Genomic DNA, 19,200 nt, shown 5'->3' on the forward strand with positions numbered 1-19,200 from the left:
TGTTATTCGACTACCGCGTCTTATAACTTCTTTTAAACGGTTTGACATCGATTGGACTAATTTAGCGGTTATATTTTGGTCTATATTAGTCCATTCCTCCATTATCACCTGTTGCATTTGACTCTTGCTCGAAAAATTGCGCGTTCTCAATTTGCGTTCGAGATGTTCCCAAAGATGTTCAATTGGGTTCAAGTCGGGACTTTGAGGAGGAGTTTTAATGACTTTGGGGCAGTTATACAGCATCCACATCTTGGTATTTAAAGCAGAATGTTTGGGGTCATTATCTTGATAATAGTGAAAGTTATTACCAAGCCCAAGTTTTACAGCACTATCTTTTAAATTCCTCTTTAAAATGTCAATGTAATACTTATGATCCATTACTCCATTAATAATTTCAAGATTTCCCGCTCCTGAAGCCGCCATACACCCCCAAACCATTAAACCACCTCCACCATGTTTTACAGTAGCAACTGTGTTTCGTTCTTCAAGCTCTGTATTTGGTTTTCTGTACACTATGACCTTTCCATCGCACCCAAAAAGATTAAACTTGCTCTCGTCTGCAAAAATGACTGTTTTCCAAAATGATTCGGGCTGTTTTACATACATTTTTGCGAAGTTTAGCCTTTTCACTCGGTTTATTTTATTTATAAAGGGCTTCTTACGTGCAGTTCTTCCTCTGTAACTATGCCTTTTGAGTGTATTTCGAATTGTTTGTGTAGTAACTTCCTTCCCTAAATATTCCATAGTGTTTTTACGAAGAATGGTCGCATTTGTCTTCGGAGTTTTCTGAACTTGCCGCACTAGCCAACGCACATCTCCAACTGAAAGTGCTTTTGGTCGACCAGATCTTGGTTTATTGTCAACAGTTTTCGTTTCTGTCCACTTTCTGATGATGGATTGTATAGTAGATCGTGGTCTATTTAATATTTCACTGATAGTTTTTTGAGTTAAACCATTCCTGTGGTGTTTTATTATCAAAACTTTTACCTCATCAGAAACCTCGTTTTGCTTACGACCCATTTTGACGAAAACTATATTTTCAATGAAATTAAATATTTGCTGTCAAGGGCAAAGCCTCCTTTACTAAATAAAACAGAAAAGGGGGATTCCCAAATAATATTTGAATTTGACTTTGATGATAGCACATCAATGATGAATACTTTTTTTGTTCTGTTTTTGGTGTTATTATATAAAATTGCATTTTTTGCGCTTATTAAATTTATTTTTTGAATTTATTTTAAAACATATTACGAAAAATAAACTATTGCATAAAACTGCATTATTTGTTTACTTTAAATTTTCTTCAATTACCCAAAATAAGTGAATTTATTATCAATTTTGCTAATGATGAATACTTTTTTTGACCGCTGTATATGGAAGCTATATTAAGTTATGAACGGATTCACACCATATTTGACGTAGATGTTGGAAGAAATAGCGGAAGTTATCGTGCAAAATGTCATTCAAGTCGTAATAATTTTGCCCTCTAAAGCCTAAGTTGTAAAATTGGGAGATACGTTGTTATCGGAGATATACCAAGGTATTAAACGATTTAATACATATTTGAAGTAAATTTTGTGCAAACCTTGAGTTAAATCCGATAATTGAGCCCTCTAGAGGTTCAAGAGGTAAAATAGTGAGATTTGTTGAAATGGAATCTATATCAGGTTAAGAACTAACACCGATTATACATAATATAGATGCTAGAAACCAGCAGGCAAATCATAGTCCAAATTTTCTGCAAAATCCGGGTGATCGATTTATATGGGAGCTATGTGTTAACATGGTGGCCAACGTAGCTCAGAGAACATTAAAAACAAATTTTCAGCGGTGGTTATCCTGCTAGCGACATATATGCGATTTAAAAACTTCTTTCCAAAGAGGTGTCGCACTGCGGCGCACCGTTCGGACACGGCTAAAAAGGAGGTACCTTATCATTGAGCTTAAACTTGAATCGCACAGCACTCATTGATATTTGAGAAGTTTGCCTATACCAATACTTGAAGGTATTAAAAACTTTACTGACAAAAAAAAAAATGGCCTACAAACTTTAGATCTTTTCTTATTTGTAGGATTTTTCTTATTTACTAATATACACAACCATCCGTTTCAAATTTTGATCGCTGATTGATTCCTATAAAAAGGAGGACCCTTATCATTTAGCTTAAAACTGAATCGGACAGCACTCATTAATTTTTGAGAAGTTTGCCTCAGGTCCCTAATAAAATGTTCATGGGCAAAATTTGCATTTGATTGATTTTTAGTTTACTTCATAGATGGCTGTCTAATTGTTACTTATTTAAAAAAATGTGTAAAGTTCGGCCGTTCCGATGTCTGCATACACACTACCATGGATAAATTTATCATTCTCTTTTATAACAACTCCACTTCTATATCCATAGGAATATGCAAATAGAGGCTGGTCTGGATCATAGTTGATTCAGGTTCCGAGAACTCTTATACAAGTCACAGTTTCAGTGAAATCGGACAACGAATCCGCATTTTAAGGGGACCTAACAAATCTGCTTATTTTGAAGACCGCTTTTTTCACTCACTATTTTAAATTTCAGCAAAATCGGAAAATAATAACTGTAGCGAAATTGTATAATAAATGAGCGTTTCATATGCTCAAGACCTTAGATCGTGAGATTGGTCTATATTGCAGCTATGTCAAAATATTGCCCGATGGGAGCCATACTTAACACGGATGTTGAAGGGCCTAAGACAGCATACTGTATAAATTTCAGCGAAATCGGATAATAATTGCGGGTTTTATGGGCTTAAGACCCATGACCGGCAGATCAGTCGCTATGGCAGCTACATCTGAATAAAGTCCGATCTGAACCATATTTAAATCGGATGTGGGGAGACTTAATAAATTATTTTTTTTTTTTAATTTAGCAAAATCGGATAATAATTGCGGTTCTTATGGGCTTAAGACCCCCAAATGACAGATCGGTCTATATCTAAATAGCTATATCTAAATATTGTCCGATCTTCACCATATTTAGGTGTGATGATATGTAATATCGTTATCAAACAAAGTTTTAAACATTCACTTGAAAATGTTCCATTCTATGTGATAATCTGATCGATTTAGATTTGTATAAAATAATCAGAGACATCGCATTTAGGGATTCACTCATCCCATAGTTGCTACTATAGGCACTAATTTTAAACATGTGGTCTCTTCATAAACGATTAGCAATGTTAAATGGCAAAGAAGACTTTACTTAGTCTGCGCAGTCAATGTTTACGTCGATCTAGGCTTTTCTAAAAGCAATACCTTGGGATTTCCTCTAATCTCTTATGCACCAAGCTAAAAACTTTTTTTGTTTAAAAAATATTTTTAAACTATTTTGTGCCCGTCCGGTAATATCTTTGTTGGTATACTCAAAAAAGTGTGCAAACTTGCTCAAATTGTTACTGGAAGTCGTTCGCGTACTTTATTTTTGGACGGAAGAGAGCGCAAGTTTGCGTGAGAGTGAGCAAAATTTTGAGAGTTTGGTAATTGAGAGTCTGCAAATTTCTACTGGAGGTTTTTTCCCAGCAGAAATTTGCAACATTGAACAGCTGTTTTATGAAAACCAGCTGCTTAATTCAAATAATTTTTTTTTTATTTTTATTTAAAATAAATGTTTAGTGTTCATTTAAAAATATTGCCATAAATAGATGGTATAATCACCTTACATCTATACATTATGAGTGGTTTACATTAATTATTTCTTGTAACATAAAAAAATTGATACGTATGGCGAAGGAAAATTATTTAACTCAAAAACCTTCAATAAAATATGGAAAAATTGACCGAGAGCAGGTTAGCAATTCAAATAAATAGCAAAATTGCAGAAAGGCTGTTCTTACTCTCCTGAAAATTTTTACTGCCAGCATTTTAACTGCAAAAGTGCACGAACAAACCTATCGTTACCACCACATTTGAACAGGCTTTTAGTCAATCAGTTAGTCTGTCAGTCACTCAACTCATTCATATACGAATATAGAGATTTCCGATTAATTTAAATTTTATTTTAACAAAAAAAAAAAAACTCACAAATCTTATGGCGGCTACACCATATCATGATCTGGTTATTATACAAATACCAGAAATGATTGCATTTCCCAATGCAATTACCATATCTGCCACCAGTGTGTGACATTTGTAGAAGTGTATTTCCCCACTGCAATACTAGTTGTTGGATAAACAAAAATTTAATTTGCTAATTTAAATAAGAAGTAAATAATTTACATAATCATAATAACTATAACACATAATCATACATATAGCACCACTTGCACGTAACAATGATGTGATTCATTTGTATATACGAAAGCCGATATTTGAAATTCTAGGCATTACATTAGACACTTACATATGGCATGATAGTTGACAAATCAATAAATTTCCAGTTTGACAACTGACATTGCGTACTCATAGATCGTTGATTGTTCCAGGTGATAAGTAATGCAAATAGATAAGTGTTTTTCTATTGTTGGTACTTTACAAATGAAATATTTGCCAATGTACGCAATTAGATTTAACAAGTAAAAGCTTGTCGAGTTCATCTGGACCGAATATTATATGCACTTCTCATACATTCCAGAATCTATTAACATTAATAAGAAGTATTTGTACAATATTTTCAGTGGATGTCTTCAATGAAGAATATTTCTATCTATGCTCCAAAAATGGAATCTTATAAGGGAATTTGGTTAAGCTCGAATACATGCTTAAATGACACTTTGGGATGTCTTAATAATTTCCATAATTTTATCTAAAATTTTATGTAGACTATATCTACATGTATTGCCTGTTTTGAGACTTAAAGTGAAATTTAAAATAGACTATTGTGCCACAGTTCCTTAGACAATTAATGAAATCATCAATACCAAAAAGTAAATTTAATAATACAATAAGCCCCTTAGTTTGAGATAAATAATCATTTAATAATCTTCTATTGCTAACTACAAAATTTAAAAAGCTTGTTTTTAATAGATAGAACTGTCATTACAGAACAGTATCAAATCAAGTTCAAGTCAAAGCAATTTTCCGGGAAATTCAATGCTCGCGTTCAATTAAAATTCAATAATTGTACGTTTGTATATAAATTTACTAATAAATAATATCCACATGACGTCAAAAACTTACCTGTTTGCCCAATGATAGCAAGGAATAGAGAAAAAGACAGCATAAGTTAATATACAAGTTAAGTAACAGGTAAAATTGCGCTTAATTTGGAGCCTTTGTTCCCAATATTGTGGATTGTATATTTATATCTGTATGTGGACGGTATGCAGTTTGTCTCCACGAAACAACACCCCAAATTCACAACGAAAATATGTTCGAACGCGGTGTGTATATGGAGAACAACCTATTTTAAATGTTGGCCTCTTTTATAGCAGCTTTCGGAGCCAATTTAGTTTTCCTCATATTTTCATTTGACTCTGGGGAATAATTTCACTATTAATGTATTTATTTTAGCACAAAATTAACAATTTGGGCACATTTTCTCAAATTGACAGAAAAGGAATCTAAAACAAGTAAAAAGGCATTAAGTTCGGCCGGGCCGAACTTTGGATACCCACCACCTCGAGTATATATGAAAACCCACTTTCGTCACAATCTGGTGAAAATTGGATAACTTATGCAACCAAACTCGACACGGATATTGAGTGGTCTAATAAGTTACTGTTAAATTTTTCATTAAAAATTTCACCGAAATCTGGTAGTAAATAGAGCTTTTATGAGCTTCAGACCCTTAATCGGCACATCGGTCTATATGACAGCTATATTTAAATACAGTGCGATCATTACCATATTTGGGTCGGATGGTGTAAAACTTCTTAATGTTTCAAATTTCAGCGAAATTAGATAAAAAACAAGTGAAAGCGTGCAAAGTTCGGCCAGGCCGAATCTTATATACCCTCCACCATTGAGCGCATTCGTCGAGTTCTTTTCCCGGCATCTCTTCTTAGATATCGGAGCGATATCAAGATATGATCCGGTTTAGACCACAATTAAATTATATATTGAAAACCGTGTAAAATGTCAGCCAATTTGAATAAGAATTGCGCCCTTTGGGGGCTCAAGAAGTAAAATAGAGAGATCGATTTATATGGGAGCTGTATCGGGCTATAGACCGATTCAGACCATAATAAACACGTATGTTGATCTACATGAGAGGATCCGTCGTACAAAATTTCAGGCAAATCGGACAATAATTGCGACCTCTAGAGGCTCAAGAAGTCAAGATCCCAGATCGGTTTATATGGCAACTATATCAGGTTATGGACCGATTTGAATCATACATGGCACAGTTGTTGGATATCATAACGTCGTGCAAAATTTCATTCCAGTCGGATAAGAATTGCGCTCTCTAGAGTCTTAAGAAGTCAAGACCCAAGATCGGTTTATATGGCAGCTATATCAGGTTATTGACCGATTTGAACCATACTTAGCACAGTAGTTAGAAGTGATACTACAACACTATGTGCAAAATTTCAGTCAAATCGGATGAGAATTGCGCCCTCTAGAGGCTCAAGAAGTCAAGACCCAAGATCGGTTTATATGGCAGCTATATCAAAACATGGACAGATATGGCCCATTTACAATACCAACTGATCTACACTAATTAAAAGTATTTGTGCAAAATTTCAAGCGGCTACGTTTACTCCATCGAAATTTAGCGTGCTTTCGGTCAAGAATATATATACTTTATGGGGTCTCAGACGAATATTTCGAGTAGTTACAAACAGAATAACGAAATTAGTATAACCCCCATCCTATGGTGGAGGGTATAATAAAGCTTTTATTCGCTTCAGATCCTTTATTGGGATATCGGTCTGTATGGCAGCTATATCTAAATATAGTCCGATTCGAACCATATTTGGGACGGATGAAGGGAGAACTAAGACTACCCACTGTTTTAAATTTCAGCGAAATCGGGTAATAAATAGAGCTTTTATGGGCTTCAGACCCTTTATCGGCAGATCGGTCTATATGGCAGCTATATCTAAACATAGGCCTATCTGAACCACATTTGGGCCCTATGTTAGGAGGCGTAGTACTACTCAATGTTTAAAATTTCAGCGAAATAGGTTAAAACATAAAGCTTTTATAGGCTTCAGACCCTTTATCAGGAAATCGGTCTATAAGGCAGCTATACCTTAATATAGTCCGATTTGATCCATATTTAGGTCATATATCAGGAGGCTTAAGATAACCCTCTGTTTCAAATTTCAGCGATCGGGTATTAAATAAAGCTTTTATGGGCTTCAGACCCTTTGTAAACAGATCGGTATATATGGCAGCTATATATAAATATAGTCCGATATGGACCATATTTGGCTAAGATGTCGGTTTAAAACTACTCACTGTTTCAAATTTGAGCGAAATCGGATGAAAAATAAAGCATTTATGGGCATTGGACCCTTTACCGGAAAATCGGTGTATATAGCAGCTATATCCAAATATGGTCCGATTTGGCCCATTCAATAACTTAACCAAAAAGACGTATCGGTGCATGACGTATTAGCTCAATATCATAATTTTTTAAGGCTCTATAGTGATTACAACTGTCGGACGGACAGACAGACGGATAGAAGAACAGACATACGGACATCGTTAAATCGTTTTAGAATTTTACGACAATCCGAAATATATATACTTTATAGGGTCGGAAATTGATATTTAGATGTGTTGCAAACGGAATGACTAAATTAATATACCCCCTATCCTGCGGTGGTGGGTATAAAAATGATATACAAATAAAAGCGTGTTAAGTTCGGCCGGGCCGATTCCATGGTTCAGATAATGACAAGTTCTTTGAATGACTTTTTATACCCAGCACCGAAAGATGGAAGTATATTAATTTTGTCCTTCCGTTCGCAACACATCGAAATATTCATTTTCGAACTTATATAGTATATATATTCTTGATCAGCGTAAAAATCTAAGACGATCTAGCCATGTCCGTCCGGCTGTCCGTTGAAATGACGCTACAGTCTTTCTAATAAAGATATTGTGCTGAAGCTTTGCATATATTATTTTTTTTGTCCATAAGCAGGTTAAGTTCGAAGATGGGCTATATCGGACTATATCTTGATAAAGCCCCCGTATAGACCGATCCGCCGATTTGAGGTCTTAGGCCAATAAAAGCCACATTTTTTATCCGATTTTGTTGAACAGTGAGTTGTGTTAGGCCCTTTAACATCCTTCTTCAATTTGGCCCAGATCGGTTCATATTTGGATATAGCTGTCATATAGACCCATCCGCAGATTTTGGCCCATAAAAGTCACATTTATTATTGCTGGAATTTGAGACAGTGAATTGTGTTAGGCCACTCGACATCTTTATTCAATTTGGCCCAGATCGGTCCAGATTTGGATATAGCTCTCATGTAGACCCATCTCCTTGTTTTAAGGTCTTGGGCCCATAAAAGGCGCATTTATGGGCCGATGTCCCGAAATTTGGGACAGTGAGTTAAGTTAAGCCCCTCGACATAATTCTCCAATATGGCACAGATAGGTTCAGATTTGGAAATAGCTGCCATATGGACCGATCTCTCGATTTAAGATTTTGAGCCCATAAAAGGCGCATTTATTGTCCGTTGTCGCCGAAGTTAGGGACAGTGAGTTGTGTTAGACCCTTCGACACCCTACTTAAATTAGGTCCAGATCTGTCCAGATTTGAATATAGCTGCCATTTAGACCTATATCTCGATTCACAGTCTTGGCCCCATAAAAGGCGAATTTATTATCCGATTTCACTAAAATTTGACACACTGACTTATGTTAGGCTTTATGACATGAGTGTCGTATATGGTTCAGATCGGTTTATTTTAAGATAAATCTACTAAAAAGATAAATATTTTGTTATACACAATTGAACAATGACTTGTACTTATTAGTATTTGGTCCAAATCGGCATAAGGTATGCATTTTTCACCGGATGTTGACTATAACTTTATATAGCTCCCATTTAAACCGATTTTCCGATTTGACTTCTTAAGCCCTTATAAGCAGCAATTTTTGTCCGATTTGGCTGAAATTTTGCAAGTAGAATGCTGTTATGACTTTTAACACCTGTGCCCAGTACGATCCAAAATCGGTCTATAACCTGATATAGCTCCCATGTTTTATCAGAATCCATGATGGTTTCCCAAGATTCGCCTAAGCCGATCTTACCACGCGTTTACTTGTTATATAAAAATCTAGCTAAATCCGGCGCGCTCCGTTCCGCCATCTTTTACACCATATAAAATTAAACTTTCTAATCAATTACACTTCTTTGCATTCAAATGCAAATTTGACAATAAACATTCCATTAAGGAACAGTGACAAACTTCTCATAATAAATGAGTGCTCTCTCTCTCTTTCTCTATGCTTTGTTCGGGTTAGTGACATATTGGGCGATGACATTGAATTCCTGGTTTCGAATTTTGGCATATATATCAGAAAAAATTTCACTTATGTAATGTAACCTACTCTTCAATAGCTTTGAGTATGTGTTCCTTTTTGGGCCTTCCCTTCTAACTGTTAAGGGCAAACTTGGAAGTTCGTACTCTACTAAACAAATTTATCTCGCCTGATTCCCACACTGCTATGTTCCTCAAGTAGCTGTTTTCGGTGATTTTATAAACAGAACCTCCTCCCTGTCATAGTTAATTTATATTTGTCAAATATCATATCGTTGTGATAGGTCAAAATGTCTGTTACGGGGGGTCTTGATATTTGGGCGGCCCCACAGATACTTGAACTCAAATTTATTATCACATTCGTATTCTACTCACAAAAAAAAAATTACATTTTATTTGAGTCCCATATTGTCGAGATAAGTCAATATGTCTATTTTGGGGGGTTGTTCGCAGTGCGTGTTATGGATGTGGGGCCGCCCCAGACACTTGGTCCCGAAAGTAAATATAAATTTCCTGCTCACTCCCAAATATCTTTCATTTGAGCCCCATATAGTTACTACTTGTTAATATTTCCGATTTGGGGCGGCTCCCTGGTTATTTTGACCCTATTTTTAATACCATATTCGTATTCTACTCTCCAATACCTTTCAGTTGATATACATATTGTTCCTATCGGTCCACTTTTGACTTTGGATGGTATTTTCGTGGTAAGGGGGGAGGGTACGCCCCCTTTAGATATCACAAAAATTGTATAACCCATTGTTCCTTCCAGGCCATATTCGTTATCTACTCCCAAATATCTTCCTTTTAAGTCCCATTGTTTCCCGATCGGTGCACTTTCCATTTTGGGCGGTGCGTTTGGAACGGTTTTGAGACCGGGCCGCCCCCTAGGTACATGGATTCAATTATTAATATCAAATTCGTATTCTACTCCCGATTACCATTTTATGTGAATCCCATATTGTCCCGATCGGTCTTCCTTTATTTTTGTGTAAAGCATTTGGGGAAGGGAGAGGGTCTGCCCCCTTCCGATGCATACAAATGATGTAGTCAATTGCTGCTTGCTGGACAATTTTCACAATCTGTGAAAATGTCAAATAAATTGGTATAGCCGTTTTGGAGTATATACAGAACAAACCCTCTAACAAACGCAAAATTTAATTTTAATGTATCTATACAGACAAATATTGCCCATGAACTTTCCATTAAGGAACAGGGGCAAGTATCTCACATATCATATCACATATCCTATTCAAGTTTAAGTTCAATGATAAGGGGCTTCCTTTTTGAAGCCGAGTCCGAACGGCGTGCCGCAGTACGTCACCTCTTTGGAGAGGAGTTCTTACATGGCATAATACCTTACAAATGTTGCCAGCATTAGGGGAAAACCAGCGCTATAAATTTTTTTTTCTGATGGTCATGCCAGCATTCGAACCATGGCGTTCAGCGTCGTAGGCGGACATGCTAACCTCTGCCCTACTGTGTATATATATATAGATAGAAATCAAGTCATGGACCGATATGGGCTATATTTGTCATGGCTGTTAGAAGTCCTAAGAAATACCACCTTTATAATTTCAGGCAAATCGGGTAATAATATCGGTCTTTAGAGGATCGAGAAGTCAAATAGTGAGATTGGTTTATAAGGGGGCAGCAACTGTTTGTAGACCGATTTGGGTCATATTTGTCATAATGAAACATTACGTGCAAAATCTCAGTCAAATCGGGCGTTAATTGCGCCTTTTAGAGGCTCCAGAAGTCAAATCTGAAGATCGGTTTATATGGCAGTTATATAATATTTGGCCATTCTTGCCACAGTTATTGAAAGACATAACAAAACACCACATGCAAAATTTCATCTAAATCGGATAAGAATTGCATCCTCTAGAGACTCAAAATTTCAAATCGGGAGATCGGTTTACATGGCAGCTATAACAAAACATGGACCGATTTAGCTCATTTCCAAACCCAAACGACCTACACTAAAAGGAAGTATTTGTAGAAATGTCAAAGACCTAGCATTACTCTTTCGAACGTTAACGTGGCAATCTTCACGTTACCGTGAAGTGACAACTGAAAATTTTTGGAATTGGAAGACATGAACCTGAACGACATGTGTTTTCAACAGGACTATTCCACAAGTCACACAGCATACGTTGCTATCAATTTATTGAATAGTGAGTTTGATGAGCTTGTTATCTGAAGAAATCCCCGTGTCGATAGACCACCTTTCACTGTGGGTGGGCTAAATGATCGATCTAGCGCCTCAAAACTCATTCTTCAACTTCAAGCATTCCACTGACCTTAAATATCAATTCTACATTGATTGATTTGGTCCAGTAGAGCAGCTATAAGCTGCCAAACACAACACGTGTTTGAGCCGGTGCACACATATGTAGCATTAACATGCGTTTTTCGTTCATCGTCAAATAGTCTATAAATTTGCATATAAAAATTTAGTCCAAAAATGTTTGTGTTATTTATAGATAGTGGTATGTATCAACCAAAAAAACCTTTGTTTGTGGCCTCTACTCGAATGTTTAAGAAAAAATTGAGGTCAAAGTAGCTTATACCGAAAATGCAAAACCAAAAACAAATTATTACTTCCATGAACTGAAACTTGCGGGATTCGAGCTGGTTTTTCTTCATAAATTAATATCTATGTTGTCTTGTGGTTGTTTTAATGTGTGAATCATCTGTGTCCAGCCGCCGTAATGCAGTTTTTGGGAACAACGTCGGTGCTCAGTATAAAAGTTAATATACTATGGTGCAAGCCAAATTGAGAGTAAGGTTTGTAAGAGAACTATATCAGTTTCAGAACCGATTAAGACCATACTTGGCACTAAGATTGGACGTCATACGAGAAGTCATTGTGTGGAAAATTTCAGCCTTATCGAATAATAATTTGGCTCACTAGAGGCCCAAGAAGTCAAATAGATAGATCGGCTTATATGGAGACTATATCCAAATATGAACTGATATAGCTCATTTTCAATATCCAATGATGTACATCAGTTGTACATATCTTTCAAGTGGCAAGACATACAGACGGACAAACGGAAGTACATGGCTAGATCGACTTGGGATATCAAGACGATCAATAATATTTACACTTCATGATGTGGGTATGGAAATAAATTTAAAAATATGAAAAATTGTTGGAACTTTCACAAAAAAGAAATAGTTTGGTGCGGCTTATGGGTTGGTGTCATCATTGGACCGTACTTCTTCAAAGATGATGCGAATCGTAACATAACTGTGTATAATGAGCGCTATCGTGAGATAATACCAACTTTTTTGTTACCCAAAATGCAAGAGCTTGACTTGCATGATATGTGATTTCAACAAGACGTTGCTACACAGCACGCAATGGACTTATTGAGAGGCGAGTTCGGTGAACATTTTATTTCACGTTCGGGACCGGTCAATTGGCCGCCTAGATCGTTCGATTTAACGCCTTTAGGCTATTTTTTGTGAGGCTATGTTAAAGGTCATGTCTACACAGACATGCCAGCTTCAATTGAGGCATTCGAATACAAGATTGAAGCATTTATTCGTGAGACACCGGCCGAAATGATCGAAAGAGTACGCCAAAATTGGACTAATGGACCTTTTGAGGCAAAGTCACGGTCAACATTTGCATGAAATAATGTTGAAACCTTAAATTATGTGGCCCATACTTTCAATTCAAATGAGGATTTCATGCATTTTTCGGAATTTTATGTGTTTTTTTATACGCTCCCCGTAGAATGGGGGTATACTAATTTCGTCATTCTATTTGTAACTACTCGAAATATTCGTATATATATTCTTGAGCATCGTGACATCTTATGTCGATATAACCATGTCCGTCCGTCCGTCCATCTGTCTTTCGAAGGAGTAAAGCTAGCCGCTTGAAATTTTACACAAATACTTCTTATTAGTGTAGGTCGGTTGGGATTGTAAATGGGCCATATCGGTCCATGTTTTGATATAGCTGCCATATAAACTGATCTTTTGCACGACGTGTTTTGTTATGATATCCAACAACTGTGCCAAGTACGGTTCAAATCGGTCCATAGCCTGATATAGCTGCCATATAAACCAATCTTGGCTCTTGACTTCTTGAGTCACAATTATCCGATTAGCCTGAAATTTTGTACGACGTGTTTCGCTATGACTTCCAATAACTGTGCTATGTTAGGTTAAAATAGATCCATAACCGATCGGTTCATAACCTGATATAGCTGCCATATAAACCGATCTTGGATCTTGACTTCTTGAGCCTCTAGAGGTCGCAATTCCTATGCGATTTGGCTGAAATTTTGTACGACAGATCCTCTCATGACCATCAACATTCGTGTTTATTAGGGTCTGAATCGATCTATAGCCTGATACAGCTCCCATATAAATCGATTTTTCTATTTTATTTCTTGAGCCTCCATAGGCAATATTTATTCGAAATGGCTGACATTTTACACAGATCTCCAACATATAATGTAATTGTGGACCGAACCGGACCATATATTGATATCGCTCTGATAGCAGAGCAAATCTTTTCTTTTATCATTTTTTTTTTGTTGCCTAAGAAGTGATGCCGGGAAAAGAACTCGATAAATGCGATCCATGGTGGAGGGTATAAAAGATTCGGCCCGGCCGAACTTACCACGCTTTTACTTGATTTTTTTGAAAATTTTCCTATAGCTCTTAAAATATCACCCATTATACATAAGTATTTTCTTGATCGTCGTTAAACTCTAATAGTCAGTTCATACGGCACATCATGATCGTACTCATCGAGTGTACGTGTTGATTACAACTTTTGCCAAAAACTTTACATTGTTTTTTTTTTTTTTGTTCTTTGATTTCATGTAATTTTACATACTTTTCTTCTCTTTTTTATACTTTTCTTCTCTAATCCGCCATAGGGCGGAGGGTAAAGTATATATATTCTTAGTCGTCTGACATTAAGTCAATAAAGCCATGTTCGTCAGTCTGTCTGTCTGCTTGAATCGGTCAAAACCCTGATGTACTATGGTCTCCAACATCCAAGTCAAGTTTGGCCTAAGTCGTTTCACAATCTGATATAGCTACAATATCATTGAAATGATATAGCTACAATATCATTGTTTGACTATAAAGAGATACCAGGTAAAAAATTTTACAAATGTGATCCATGGTGTAGGGTATATAGGATTCGGCCCGGATGAACTTAGTACGCTTTTACTTGTTAAACTTTATTTTGGACACATCTTATTTTTCAACAGCTGCCTAGTGATGATTACACATTTCTGTTTGAACGATGAGGAGATGAGGTATCGAGCTGCATATTTTGCCCAAGTCTGTATTTCTTTCTATACGTAGGCAAAGTCGTGAACAAACCAAATATATTATGATAAAGCCTTCCAATTGAGAGTCTTAAGCTCCCCCAAAGACCTCTTTATTACAATGAATCCAGTTCTGTTAATGTTGTTGTTAGTATGTAAAGATAAAGATAGAAATATAAGATAAGATAAAAATAGTCATAATTTATTTTTATTTTGAAGAATCTTTGAACAAATAAAAAAAAATTGATGTTCACAGAAGTGGCAAATAAAACATGACAAAACACATAAAACTATATAAATTCTTTAAAACAATGGTCAAATTATGTCGTCAATCACCATATTGCGGTGGTTTATGAGCATGCAGATGATGCCGCAATCTTTTCAAGCGATAGCTAGGCATTGGCTCATATATGTAAACATAACCTCTGGGAGTATGAGGTGATGGAGTCTTTGAGTCATCATCGTTCTCCACAGTGCCTTTGGGTTGTAATTTGTTGTCATTACATATAGGCGATCTGTCAAAATTATTAATGAGCTTTGATCGACAATCGAATTGAGATCTGCCTTTGCGCTGGGCATTACCCAGATAAGGAGTATGCGGCGAAACATTATCACAGGTAATTGTGGGTACTTTAAAGCCATCGTTTATTGTTGGTGTCATTGCCATTGTACGCACAGGAGTACTGGTAAGGGCTTTTTGAGCTTTGAGTTGCTGCATTTTTTGTCGAATAAAGTTGTCAAAACTCTGCTCAATATCCAAACTATAGCGCCGTAGGTTGTCCATTATTTTGATCTATGCAAAAATTTGCGGAAATATAGAAAATTTGATTGTTAAGAAATTTAAATAAATGTCCTACTTAATGCCACTTACCTATTGTTTTTAACTTTTATTTATTTTTTTGTGAGGAAGTTTTATTTCTTGGTTGATAATTTCTACATACCAGGGATGGAAAATTCAGTACTTTAGTACTTTTTACGCCCAAAAGTACCGTAATACACGTGTGAAAGATTTAGTACCTTCTCAAGCACAACAGTAAAAGCGTGCTTAGTTTAGCCGGGCCGAACTTTATACACTCTATACCATGGATCGCATTTGCCGAGTTCTTTTCCCTGTATCTCTTTTTAGGCAAATAAATGATAAAATAAGTGAATTGCTAAGCTAACTGAATTGAATGTTGGAGACCATAGTATAACTCATTGTGTAAAATTTCAATCAAATCGAATGATAAATACGCTCTTTAGGGGCTCAAGAAGTAAATTGGGGAGTTCGGTTTATAAAGGAGCTGTATCAAGCTATAGACCGATTCAGACTATATTCGACAAGTATGTTGAAGACCATGGGAGAAGCCGTTTAACAAAATTTCAGCCCAATCGGGTAAGAATTGCGCCCTCTAGAGGCTCAAGAAGTCAAGATCCCAGATCGGTTTATACGGCAGCTATATCAGATTATTGACCGATTTAAACCACATTTTGCACAGTTGTTGGAAGTCATAGCAAAACATGTCATGCTAACTTTCGGAAAAATAGGACAAAAACTGCGCCACTTAGTGGATAAAGAAGTAAAATAGGGATATCGGTTTATAGGGGAGCTATGTCCGGCTATAGACCGATTCAGACCATATTTGACACGTATGTGGAAGGTCATGAGAGAAGCCATTTAACAAAATCTTAGCCAAATCTTATAGTAACTGTGCCCTCTAGGGGCTCAAGAAGTCAAGATCCCAGATCGGTTTATAGGGCAGCTACATCAGGTTATGGTTGCTGCTGTTCCTTAGTGGAATGTTCATAGGCAAAATTTGCATTTTTGTATTAGGTTATGAACCAATTTAAACCATATTTGACACAGTTGTTGGAAGTCATAGCAAAACACGGCATGCAAAATACCACAGAAATAGGATAATAATTGCTCCCTTAAGTGGGTCCAGAAGTAAAATTGGAAGATCGGCTTAAAGGGAAGCTGCATATTTGACACGGATGTTGAAGGTCATTGAAGAAGCCGTTGTACGAAATTTCAGCCAAATCGAATAGTAATTGGCCCTTTAGGGGCTCAAGAAATCAAGACCCCAGATCGGTTTATATGACAGCTATATTAGGTTATGAACCGATTTCAACCGTATTTGGCGCTATTATTGGAAGTCATAATAGAACGCGTCACACAAAATTTCAGCCCAATCAATGAGAATTGAGCCGTGCAGTGGCTTAAGAAGTCAAGATCCAAGATCGGTTTATATGGCAGCTATAACAGGTTATGGACCGATTAACTAACCATACTTAGTGCTATTGTTGAAAGTCATAACAAAACACCTCATGCAAAAGTTCAGCCAAAACATGGACCGATATGACCCGTTTACAATCCCAACTGACCTACACAAATAAGAAGAATTTTTATGGGGTCTTAGACGAATATTTCGAGGAGTTACAAACAGAATGACGAAATTAGTACACCCCCATCCTATGAAGGAGGGTATAAAAAAATAGTCTATAAGTTTGTACGTGTTCTCAAAGGTTGTGAAAATTTTCCAACATTTTTTCTGGAAGTCTTTCGTGTTCTTTAATTGCCAGCAGACGAGAGCGGGAGATTGCTTGAGGGCAAGCTAAATGTTGACGGTTTGGTAATTGGGAGCTTGCAAATTTCTACTGGATGTATTTTTTTAGCAGAAATTTGCAGCATTGAACAACTGTTTTATTAAAACCAGCCGTATAATACAAGTAAATAGCAAAAGAGAGAAAAGAATATTCTTACTCTCCTTCAAATTTATACTGGCAAATTTTAACTGGAAAAGTATGGGAACAGACCTTATGTTCGTATACCAGAGATGGAAAAATACAAAATATTTATTGAGAAATTCATTTTTTTGGCCAAAAGTGTACATTTTATACCCTCCATCATAGGATGGGAATATACTAATTTCGTCATTCTGTTTGTAACAGCTCGAAATATTTGTCTGAAAACTCAAAAAGTATATATATTGTTGATCGTCGTGGCATTTTAAGTCGATCTAGCCATGTCCGTCCGTCTGTCTGCGGAAAGCACGTTAAATTTCGAAGGATTAAAACTAGTCGCTTGAAATTTTGCACAAATACTTCTTTTTAGTGAAGGTCGTTGGGATTGTAAATAGGCCTTATCGGCCCATATTTACATATAGCCGCGCAGTGACTTTCTCCATGACTACCAATATTCCTGTCACATATGGTCTGAATTGGTCCATAACCTGATATAGCTCTAATAAAAACCGATCTCCCAATTTTACTTCTTGAGCCTCTATAGGGCGTAATTCTTATCCGATTTGGCCTGAAATGTTGCACAGTGAGTTTTTCTATGACCTCCAAAAACTGTAGAGGGCATAATTCTTATCCAATTTTGCTGAAATACATAATGACATCTATTATGGTCTCCAACATCCAAGCCAAGTATGAACTGAGTCGGTTCATAATCTGATAAAGCTTCAATATCATAGCAATTCTTATACATTATCCTTTGTAGAAGATTCGGTCTGGCGTAACTTTTCACGCTTTTAATTATTATATCCTCCATCGAAGAGTTGGCCATTTTGTAATTCTAATTGCAATACCGAATTATACATTTGCACCCCTATAAAGAATACAAATAGATCGTAGTATTATTCATGAACGAACTATTGAAACCACTTTACAACCTATACAAATAATGATATAGCGCCAATGTATATCGATGTCTTGATTACAATTCTTGAGTTCATAGAAGTTCTTTTTTTTATTTTAACCTGATTTCGATGAAGAACAGGGTTTGGATACAGTATTCTTTCGATTTAAAGTCTTAAACCCATAAATGTTCATTTGCTACAAATGTTCGTCCAACTCGGAGTTACATCTCCTCAACATTTGAGTATGGACCAGATCTGACCATATTTGTATGTAGTTTCCATATAGACCCTTTAAACAGTATTAGACCCAACGACATCCATACCGAGTACGTTTCGGGTTGGAACACATTTGTATTTTTCCGCCATCATCACTCCATGTAATATTTTGGGTTCAAAAACGGCCATATTTTATCCGATTTTAGCTTAGCAGAGAGATAAATTTAATCCCCGTCATGCGTGAGAAATATAGTCTGTCTGTCTAGGTCTGTCTCACGGACTAACCTCTTGGGTTCATAAAAGACTAAAAGTGATTATTTCAGATGATTTTGATTGAAAATTTACGATCGTGGTCGAAGTGCTACTTTGGTTTAAAAAAAATTGGTTTATTCTGCACTCCTAACATATATACAGAACGATCAGGAAATGAATAAATTTTGACTTTGGCCGGCCGAACTTATGTTGCTATTATACTATCCGATAAGACATATATTTTAAAAATAGCAACTCTGAAAGTTGTATTCATCGTGTAATACGCATGAAAAAATGAACATGACAAATGAATTTTGGAATAAATATTCGAGTAAATCGACCTTTTATTTCATTGAACAAACATGTAGACATATGTCTATTAAAAACAA

General features: G+C 36.2%; 3 protein-coding genes across 3 annotated transcripts in view; 1 reads left to right on the plus strand and 2 right to left on the minus strand.

The window, feature by feature from the left end:
* The window catches only part of LOC131994658 (suppressor of lurcher protein 1), a 394,762-nt gene that overhangs the window by 346,304 nt on the left and 29,258 nt on the right, over window positions 1-19,200 (minus strand). The window lies entirely within an intron of this gene.
* LOC106083125 (fatty acyl-CoA reductase wat) overlaps window positions 1-19,200 on the plus strand; it is a 41,096-nt gene that overhangs the window by 4,107 nt on the left and 17,789 nt on the right. The gene's annotated exons all lie outside the window — the stretch shown is intronic.
* On the minus strand, window positions 14,911-15,618 carry LOC106083130 (uncharacterized). Its single transcript, XM_013245983.2, has 2 exons — window positions 15,592-15,618; window positions 14,911-15,513 (listed from the first exon to the last, which is right to left on the minus strand). The coding sequence occupies exon 2, from the start codon at window positions 15,502-15,504 to the stop codon at window positions 15,049-15,051; it is 456 nt and encodes a 151-aa protein (XP_013101437.2). The 5' UTR covers window positions 15,505-15,513; window positions 15,592-15,618; the 3' UTR covers window positions 14,911-15,048.

The sequence above is a fragment of the Stomoxys calcitrans genome, chromosome 2, assembly GCF_963082655.1.
Source record: "Stomoxys calcitrans chromosome 2, idStoCalc2.1, whole genome shotgun sequence".
Classification (NCBI taxonomy): domain Eukaryota; kingdom Metazoa; phylum Arthropoda; class Insecta; order Diptera; family Muscidae; genus Stomoxys; species Stomoxys calcitrans.